Source organism: Trachymyrmex septentrionalis, unplaced genomic scaffold, assembly GCF_001594115.1.
Source record: "Trachymyrmex septentrionalis isolate Tsep2-gDNA-1 unplaced genomic scaffold, Tsep1.0 scaffold13, whole genome shotgun sequence".
Classification (NCBI taxonomy): Eukaryota; Metazoa; Arthropoda; class Insecta; order Hymenoptera; family Formicidae; genus Trachymyrmex; species Trachymyrmex septentrionalis.
Genome location: NW_017304438.1, coordinates 5,923,185 through 5,933,272, shown reverse-complemented (window position 1 = coordinate 5,933,272; position 10,088 = coordinate 5,923,185). Strand labels below are relative to the sequence as shown.

The following is a 10,088-nucleotide window of genomic DNA, read 5'->3' as shown; positions in this document are numbered from 1 at the left end:
TATATATATATATTTTATATATATATAAATTTTACTAGCTAGAATAAGAAACGTCCTAATATAAAGTAATTCTTTGTTTGCCTTTCTAAAGACATTTCTCTTGTGATATTCTTCAATCTTAAATAACATTATTTTGATTATTCACAGGTCGGCGGTATGGAATCGCAACAACATTTGCAAGTACCGGCGCCCACGTCGAGAAATCGCCTGAAAGGAAGACTGAACGCCAAGGGTATACCGAACATGCCGATCGTAGGCGTAGCAAACATGCGCGGGATTCGCGGAGTTGCACCTCAGGGTAATATCGGTGATCTCAATAGAAGGATCACCGATTTGAAAATGGAGGGTGGTGGTGGTGGTCAGACGCGGCAAACAAGTCTGTCTGATCTTCAATTGAGATTGCAGCCGTTCGGTGAACCGCGAAGAGACAGCAACAGTACTGTCAGCACTTATTACGGTAGCATGAGATCAACAGATTTCAGTAGCAGAAGAAGCAGCCAAGCGAGCGTCGTTAACGCCGTTAGAATGGGCCCAGGATCAGAAAGCTTATACGATCCGATCAGTCCGGGTACGTCCAGACGAAGCAGTCAGATGAGCACCACTTCTAGCAGAATCGATCAAAATCATTTTCAGGGACCTTACTCGACGAATAATCTCGTTGTTCAAACGCAGAACATGTCCCTTCAGGTATTCTTCGTTACGATTCTTACACAAAACTCAATAAAAGATGATCTTAAACAACGCAACATTCTTTTGTAGAATATTCAGGCAATGCCAAGCGACTGGAATAATCCGAGCGGTCATTGTACTCAACCATCGAGTGATAGACGAATGTCCGAACCTATTCGTAGTAACCCAGTCCAAAGGACTTCTCCTCCGATCCCACCCAGGCCGAGATCTGCACAATTGCCCGAGCTTCAGCCTGAGCTTCATCCCAATCAGGAAGTAATTTTGGACGAAGTGGGTGAAGGAGAAATGGTAGAGAACAAACTGGTTATTCCCGATGAAATGATGCAGTATTTGAATCAGGTAATCACGTTAGAGTATTTTTTTAAATTATTTAAATCCACAACATGTCTCTTGCGCTGATTTCTTTTAATCTCCAAATTAATATTATCACTACAGGTTCAAGCGGGCGGAAATCAAGTCAGTTATCGCGGCAGTCCTCTACCGATTTGCCAATCCCCGATATGTACGAATCCTATGCATTACCAGCGACAGATGCAATCTACGTGTAATTATAATCAGTCACATCAGCAAAACTGTTATTCCTCTCAACAAGTGGTACAACAACCCTGTCCGAATTATCAGAATCCCTCTTCTGCACCTTATGGCCAATGTCCGAATTCACGTACAACTCAGCCTTCATCGCAGTATTGCCCACCGCCTAATTATGGGTCTCAAGTGACAAGCGGACAAGTGGCAAGCCCAGCTGCGGGTCAAGTTATGTCACCGAGTTCTCATTATACCTCGGCTCATGTGAGCGATCAACCATTGACATCTCCTGCAGCTGGCGCTCTGGCATCACAACACGCACCACAAAATCTGCCCCAGAACTCCGCTCAACTTTCCAGAAATTGTCCTCAGAGCCACGCACATGCTTACTATCCCAGTTACGGTTGCGCGAATCAAATGAACGCGAACTGCAATGGCACCGGTGGCCAAGCCGGTGGCCATCATTCTAATCAGACCTGCACACAATCCAATCACGCTGTACAGATGCGGCTAACGAACAACTGTCAACAATTGTCGCCGCATTGCACTCAACAATCCGCGCCCATACCCAATCCATCGAATATTGCTCATCCAAGTGCTCAGTGTAATCAGCCGTCCGGTCAGTGTACAAGGTCTATCGTAACATCCAACGGTCAAATATCCAACGTACACTCTGCCCCATCTCCGGTGACTAATCAGTGCAGTCCGATGTCACCTCATTGTTCTCAATTGAACCACGCGAATCAAGGCAAACCGATTAATACGCTTGCGACAAATCTTCAAAACTGTCAACAGCAAACTCAACCATCGGCCACTGCATCCTGCTTGCAGGTCAACAATTGTATTCATCCCAGTGGGACGCATCGTCAAGCCAATGACGGAGGCTCAAAGAGAACGTCACCACAACTTTGTAACGCTCAACAAACTAATTGCAGGATGCAACAACAGCAACAAACCTGCGCGCATAATTGTCAAATCAGTACGAATCCTCCGGCTCAATACAATTGCAATTGCGCATGGACTTACGGAACTCAATGTTATCACGGTCAACATGGTGGACCGGAGATACAATGCAGAGATATTAGCCAATCGCAACAAGGCTCGCCGATAAAACCGCCTCAAGGTATGAGACAAGACTCCTACCGCAGAACATTGGAGTACGTTCAGCAATGTAGGAACTGGTCGATTAACGCTCAAACCCATGAGACCAACGTCTCCAGCTCGACGCATCCTATGTCGTTGCCGCAACCTTTACCAGCTAGTGCCAACATGGTTGTCAATGACATGACATCTTCGCTTAGTTCTTTACTAGAAGAAAACAGATATTTACAAATGATTCAATGACCCATGTCTACTAACGAGCAATATCAATTTAATTCCACTATTGATTGATAAAACAGTGCGCTTAAACAATTTTCTACTTGATTGTTATAGATAACATAAGTTTATATTTAATATAAAATTTGTTGTACATAAATAAAATTAAAATATTAAACATGAAACATTTCACAAAATTTATGATGACGTGTAACTTTATGTAAAAACGGTCGACTTGTAGTTTGCAGATTTTCAGATTCAATATTGACCTTTATCCCATATATATGTCTCAATTTATTAATTAAAAAATTAAAGGTTGTGAAAAAGTATAACATAATTATAACATATTTCGAGAGAACAATAAACTAACACATTTGATAAAATTAAAAATTGCACGTGACTATATATAGGATGCGTACTTAGTAAATTCTTTAATTTCAACTCTTTTCTCATATATGATTTATAAGAAAAAAAATTGTTTAAAGAATTATAAGTTTTAAATAAAGTGATTATAATCCGATTTGGAAACTAATATATACTTTCGGCAAAATTTAGTATGTTGCATGATAAAAAATATTGACAAATTAATAATTAAATAAACTTAATTTTAAATTTGATTTGTGGAACTATTATTATCGCATCACTATATCTACCCTAGTAGTGGGATTTAGTTAAAATTTTCATATCAACATTTACTAATTTTTCTTTTATCGTTCATATTTTAACCATGAATTAAAGATGTAACTAAAATAAGTAATCCAGATAGCATAGAGAATTTAAAAGAATTCAGTCGTACGTCATCAATTCTGAATTTATTTTTAGATGCAAAAAGAATTCTTTTTTTGAAAAGTTTTGAAAAAAAGAATTCTTTTTACATTTGAAAATGAACTCAGAATTCATGACATACGATTAAATACTTTTGAATTCTTTTTAAACTTTCTGTGCTGTCTAGGAACATTTAGACTCCGTTTTTAAATAGCAGGATTGGTTTTATAACATTAACACACACACGCACACGCGCGCGCGCGCGCTCACACAATTTTTATATGAATAAAATTTTTACAGTCGCGATATAAGACTACAAAGTGCCTTAAATAACGTGCATTTGATGAGTGCCACTGATGTAAATTATTATATTACAATTGAAAATATCACGACATTAAGTACCTCGAAAATTTCGCTCATAATAAGTTAGAAGTAGGCAATAGATTATAAAGATAGTCCATATTTTTTATCTATGAATAAAAATAAAATATTGTTTCTCTTTGATAGAAGACAAAATTAATCAATCACGCAATGTATGATTGATAAATCTTATTGTGGGATATTTTTGGAAAAAACCTGTGTACTTTAAATTATTGTAAATATATTTTTATAATATTATATACTTTTTGTACATCATTTTTATTATGCGACAAGCGTGCCAACATAGCATTAGCTTACTATAATTAAGCTCAATGAGATTTAGTGTACATCGCCGTACAGTGTGATAAAGAAGAAAGTTCATAAATAATCATTAGGTTATCAAGATTATTAAAAGTAACAAAGATTTTAAATATAAGAAATCGGATTAATCTTAACAAAAATCCATTTGTAAGAAGCTAATATTGAAATAAAAAGTGTAGATACAATTTAAGATAAGCACTATTAAGGATGAGGATAAATATAAACATTAGAAATGTGTGCAGACGTGTTCTAAAATGTCTTTCCTTGATATTATTTTGGAAATTTTAGAAAATAAATATTACAACACACAATTGCCTTTAATCTGTAATATTAAAAGTGTTTTTGACATTTAAAAGTGTTTTTAAATGTCTTTAGTAGATATTAAAATATAATAATTAACGGCAACTAATAAAAGATGAACATTTTAGAACGTATTTAAAAAATTTGAAAATACATCAATATGTGCCTAGTGCTGTTTTTGTTATACAAATGAGTTTTATATAAAATTAAATTTTATTACATTGCAATTACGATGTTAATTATTTTGTGAATATTATATATATTTACTACGATAGATATCATAAGCTAATAAAACATGTATGATAGCCTATTTGATGATATTGGAATGGAGCCTTATAGAAGTGTCTATGAATTTGCAAAATTGTTAATTATTTCGAGAATAAATCATATTAAATAATAAATCATGTTTTCTTAATTAAAGTGTCTTTTAGTCTTACATAAACAAAAAAACATATTTATTATTTTAAATTGATTAAAATAACTTTATCATTCCTGGGCGAAACAGTGAATCATTCTATTTATTAAAATTAATACAACACAACAAATAAATAGATACTTATTAATAATAATAAAATTATATTTTTATTTTCTGATATATTCTTTGTACAGTCACTTAATTAAAGATTATGATCAGGGGTATATTTATATTGAATTCCTTATTCATTGAGTCACGTTTTATTAATTGCAGTAAATATGAGATTATAGTGATTTATAAAGGTTTGTTTATTCCTATTTATTTCACACTTTTTCTTTTCTAACAATAATACTAGCATAATTTAAGATAATTTTCATAATTTAATCTACTAATAAAATAATATAAAATATCTCATGAAATTGAAATACACAATTTAAAAATAATCGTCAAAACACATAAAGTAAATCTATTAAATAATCGATTCAACGCTAAAAGAAATTCAACATATGCTTTTTTCTCATGAAATATAAAATATTAATGAGACCAGTATCGAAGTGAAAGTTGCGCAAGCGCATTAACCGTTTCTTACTCATCAGCATTCATCTTCATTCTTTCAATAAGTTCAGTTGTAAGTTATTTCTTCTATTTTTCTAAAAAATATTTAAAGAATGTCACATCCACTATAGATTAGACATATTTAAAGCTAGTATGTACACAAAGAAATTTAACAAAAGTAATAATAAAAATTTTTATAAAGTAAATAAATGAAAAAACCAAAACAAAATTCATAGATGTTAAATTATGTTTATTTATAAACATATAGAATTCATTCAGACAGATTTCTTTTAAAGAGAAGTAATTCCTCTATCTACACAAGAGCGCTTTGTCAAAAATTACGGGACATCCTGTATAACATATAATTTTGCTTTTTTTTTATATTTTGTTAGTTATATCTATTAAAGCAAGTTAAAAATTGAAAAATGTTTTAGTAACTATAAACGAATAAAAATGAGAGGAATATATAATTATTACCACATTTAAATCGTTGATTACATATTCCCTACATTTTAATCCCTTCCTTTTTATTATAACGTTAATTTTATAATTTAAATTAATTCACTAATTTAACTACCACGATACAACATACCAGTGAAACTAAAATATTTATCACTTGACACTTTCTGTAGGGTAGAAGTCGAACGGTTAAATAATCGATTCAGTGTGGAACGAAATTTAACAGATGTTTCCTTTTCGCGTGAATATCATTCACGCGAAAAATTATAAAGTGAATGTTACACAAACATATTATTAGTTCGTCAATTTTCAGTGCACATTCGTATGTTTTATATTTCAATACATATATACTTATACGTTATATATAATCTACTGGGGACTGTAAATGTTTTAAAAGTATCACATGTAAACATTATTACATAATAACAATGTTGTGCAACATTATTGTATAATTATATAATTAATGTACTTACATTTTTATTTTTTAAAATATATAATATATGTATATTTCTTACGTTATGTATACTAAATTAAATAATTTTATGAAATATGAAATAGTACAGATTTATAAAAGTAAAACAGAAGATTATAAAATAATAGTATTAAAATAATATTGATTCTTAAGGTACAACATTAAAAAAACAGAATAAATAATATATATGTGGGTGGTATTAAATTAAGGATCTAAGGATCTACAAAGCAATAAAGTAGAATATTAATTAAAAAAAGAAAGCTAACACACAAAATTAAATTAATTTATTTTATTCTGTCTTAATATATAAATTATTACTATTAAATATAAAATAACGTGCAATGCAAATATGTATATTAGTTAATTTTTTTCTTGCATTAAGTATTGGGTCGTCCGGAAAGTCCGTGCGTATTTACCGGACGACCCAATATTATTGTAAAATATTATCTCTTCTGTCTTTCATTTATTATTTATGTCAATAATTTTAGACATGAGATATATTGCAAACCGTCTTTTTCATTTATTTCATGCTATTATAATACAAATTATAATATATTGTTATGATTGTATTGAATACATAACAATAAAGTAAGAAACGGATGCATTTAATAACTGTAAATATAATTATGTTTATTTTTATTTTGTTGTAATATATAATATATAAAATAGATTTTTAGATATATAGTATAGGACATAAAATATATATTTTGTGTACCGTGGCAAAACATTCTAAGGACACCACAAACAATCCACCGATTTTCATACCAAAACTTTTACTACCTCTTTGCAGCAGAATCAGTATTAGCCTTTGTATGGGTAAAGGAGTTACGTTCCATTGAACATTGTATCTAAAATTAATAATGGTTTAAAAAATTTGAAGAAAATAAGAATATTTACATGATGCTTTTTCATCATATATCATACATATATCATACATATATGTGCCATGTACTTTATTAATACTTAAAAATTTAATTAGTAATATTTATCACTTTTTTATTAATAATTTAGCCAACTTTGTAACTCTTAACGATTGTAATTGTAGCGTTACACTCGTTAAAGGTTAAAGAATTAGACTTCTAAATTTCTTTTATAATATATAACTACAATATAAAACAATTATATTACTTACGCAGTGACAAATATATAATTATTATGATCTATAATTTGCTGTCCGATCAAATTGCATATAATCATGTATAGAAAACATGCATATATAATTGTGAAACTTAATATAAGATCTTCAGTATTATATTCGAGCAATACAATCTGAAAAATCTAATAGACAAATATATTATTGGCTGCGTTCAACAAAGAGAACTAATCAGTTAGCGCTTAGTGATTCTTTAATATGATTGGTTCATGCTTTTAATTCTTTACTGGATCTAAGTGTAAAAAGCAATTATATTGAAGAATTACTAAGCGCTAACTGATTAATTTTCTGCTGAACGCAGCTATTCAGATCAAATCGAAAGAACATAGTATAAATGTAATTTATTAATTTGCGATAGAATGTAGCACAACATTTATCTACTATAAATTTATATATTAAGCTATATACATTTTTATAAATAGAAATTTATTACAAATTTTAATTGCTATGTATATGAAGTATATCTTATTACTATTATAATATTAAAATATTATATTATAATATTTAAAATAAATATTACAACTTATAAATTAATTTAAAGATATCAAAAACATGATGTTATATTATTAAAAATCAGAAACTATGTGTGAATTGAATTTCCGACATTAAAATTAATAATTAAATCTTATTTTTCACATAATTATTATTTTATTTTATATTTAAAGCTTGTATTTTAATAATTTAAAAATCCGAGTAGGGATTTAAAAATAAAAAAATTGTGTCAACAAATATAAGTTAATAATATCTCAAAATCCAAATTTAAATAATCTTACTATAAATTGTTACTCCCAAAATATTAATCTAATCTCTATCAATATTGTTTGAAAAAGACATTAAGATTATTAATCTTAAGCAATATAACGAAATAATATGCAAACCATTAACATGGATTTATAAAAGATGAGACGCACTCGAAAAATATTTAGGCTCATGATAAGAACTCCAAATACTAAGAAGAACATAAACGTGATTTGAAATCTGGATACAAAATAGTTGGTGAATCTAAAAGCAAACGTAAGTTATTACGAATGTTAAATATTTATTACAGAATGTGTAGATACCTACTTCATAGATTTTCGATGAATATCTACAGCACCAATTAGATCTTTATAAACTAAAATTTCTTTCTGCGTATTAAGATCTTTTAATGTATAAATATGTATAGCTTTCTTGATGCGATAACTGTAAAATAATTTAATAACTGATTACTATTGAAAAAAGTAAAAATAATTTTAGAAAAGTAAGAGAAAAAAATTGGCTTATTATAGCTCTCGATAATAGAAAAAAAATTTAACTCTTAATAATATAATTTAATAAAATAATTTTTATAAATGTGCTCGCATTGCGCATTTATTATTGATCTTGTTCTAGCGTAATACATATCTATACACAAACATTTATTGTTATGATAATCTTATTTGTAATATTAAATAAATCTGGACTGCAGAGAATTTTCAATAACATTAAAATATAAATAAAATATTAAATAAATAAAATATAAATATAAATATTAACTACTTTTCACATATTTGATTTTATCTCAATAAAATGTTACTTTCGAAAATTTACTTTATGAAATATTGATTATTAATATGCTTAGAATTAAAAGTTTAAATAATTAGTTTATTAAAATAACGAAATCTTAATATGCATGATGTCTTACAGTATTGTGCAAAATAATATAACTAAAATTACTTTCAAGGTAAAGCTAAAAAGCTAATTTTAGTTACATTATATTGCACTGTAAGGGATCATGCATATTAAGATTTCGTTATTTTAATAAACTAAATAACAAATCGAAGGATTCTTCCTATACAAAATAAATAATAATAAATAAACGGCAAAGTAAGAGTCGACACATTTCTTTAAAATTACATGAAGAATATATTACAATTAACAAGAGATAAAATTACATAAAGCAAAAATAAAATTAAAAATAAAAAAATTAAATAAATAAAAAGTTACAAGTTTCGGCTACTGGATTGAGCCCTTTTCAGACATTAACATAACGAAAAAATTGTAGTACAAAATCAATTATCGCAAATGATCGCATATTCATTACATTCACAGTTCGGGTGAGTCTTGATGTAGAACTCGACATTATTTCCGTACGATTGAACAGTCAAATGTATTAAAAACATCTTGGCAAAGCTCTAATTGATAAAAAAGATAAAAACAGACTTCAAAAACCATGTGAAAAAAATTCAAACAAGCGTGTCCATATAAGAATAAAAAAACTTTTCAAATATATATAGAAAGAAGGAACGCAGATGTGTAAGACGGACATTATGTGCTAGTACGGATCACCATAGACCACAGAGAGTGGTCGAAACTTGTAACTTTTTATTTATATAATTTTTTTATTTTTAATTTTATTTTTGCTTTATGTAATTTTATCTCTTGTTAATTGTAATATATTCTTCGTGTAATTTTAAAGAAATGAGTCAACTCTTACTTTGCCCTTTATTATTATTTATTTAATAAACTAATTATTTAAACTTTTAATTTTAAGCATATTAATAACCAATATTTTATAAAGTAAATTTTTTGTATTAAAACAAATACTTTTTACGAATAAGAGAATCAAAAGTTTATTTCTGATTTAAATTTTATAACAATTTTTGAGATGCTAATTAACATCAAATTATTGATCTTTTGCCATAATGTTGATTATCGATATTATTATTATTGCAGTTCTTTTTCAATTTAAATGTATGATATTTTTACTCTTGTTCTATTTATGACTGTTTCATGAT

At 28.7% G+C, this 10,088-nt stretch overlaps 3 protein-coding genes across 3 annotated transcripts in view; 1 reads left to right on the top strand and 2 right to left on the bottom strand.

Annotated features, from left to right (window-relative positions):
- The window catches only part of LOC108756942 (transcriptional activator cubitus interruptus), a 96,536-nt gene extending 93,896 nt beyond the window's left edge, over positions 1-2,640 (top strand). The window contains exons 10-12 of the mRNA XM_018501148.1: positions 148-687; positions 760-1,029; positions 1,126-2,640. Coding sequence (XP_018356650.1) covers positions 148-687; positions 760-1,029; positions 1,126-2,559 — 2,244 coding nt within the window. The 3' untranslated portion in view covers positions 2,560-2,640. The remainder of the gene's footprint in view (positions 1-147; positions 688-759; positions 1,030-1,125) is intronic.
- Positions 2,641-6,737: 4,097 nt separating this feature from the next.
- Positions 6,738-7,409, bottom strand: LOC108756675 (odorant receptor 43a-like). The gene is made up of 3 exons (XM_018500663.1): positions 7,312-7,409; positions 6,895-7,027; positions 6,738-6,791 (listed from the first exon to the last, which is right to left on the bottom strand). Exons 1-3 carry the CDS (start codon positions 7,374-7,376, stop codon positions 6,738-6,740), a joined length of 252 nt encoding a protein of 83 aa, XP_018356165.1. The 5' UTR covers positions 7,377-7,409.
- Positions 7,410-8,180: 771 nt separating this feature from the next.
- LOC108756674 overlaps positions 8,181-10,088 on the bottom strand; it is a 3,310-nt gene continuing 1,402 nt past the window's right edge. The window contains exons 3-4 of the mRNA XM_018500661.1: positions 8,398-8,514; positions 8,181-8,334 (exon numbers count right to left, since the gene is read on the bottom strand). Of these exons, the coding sequence (XP_018356163.1) occupies positions 8,181-8,334; positions 8,398-8,514 (271 nt within the window). The remainder of the gene's footprint in view (positions 8,335-8,397; positions 8,515-10,088) is intronic.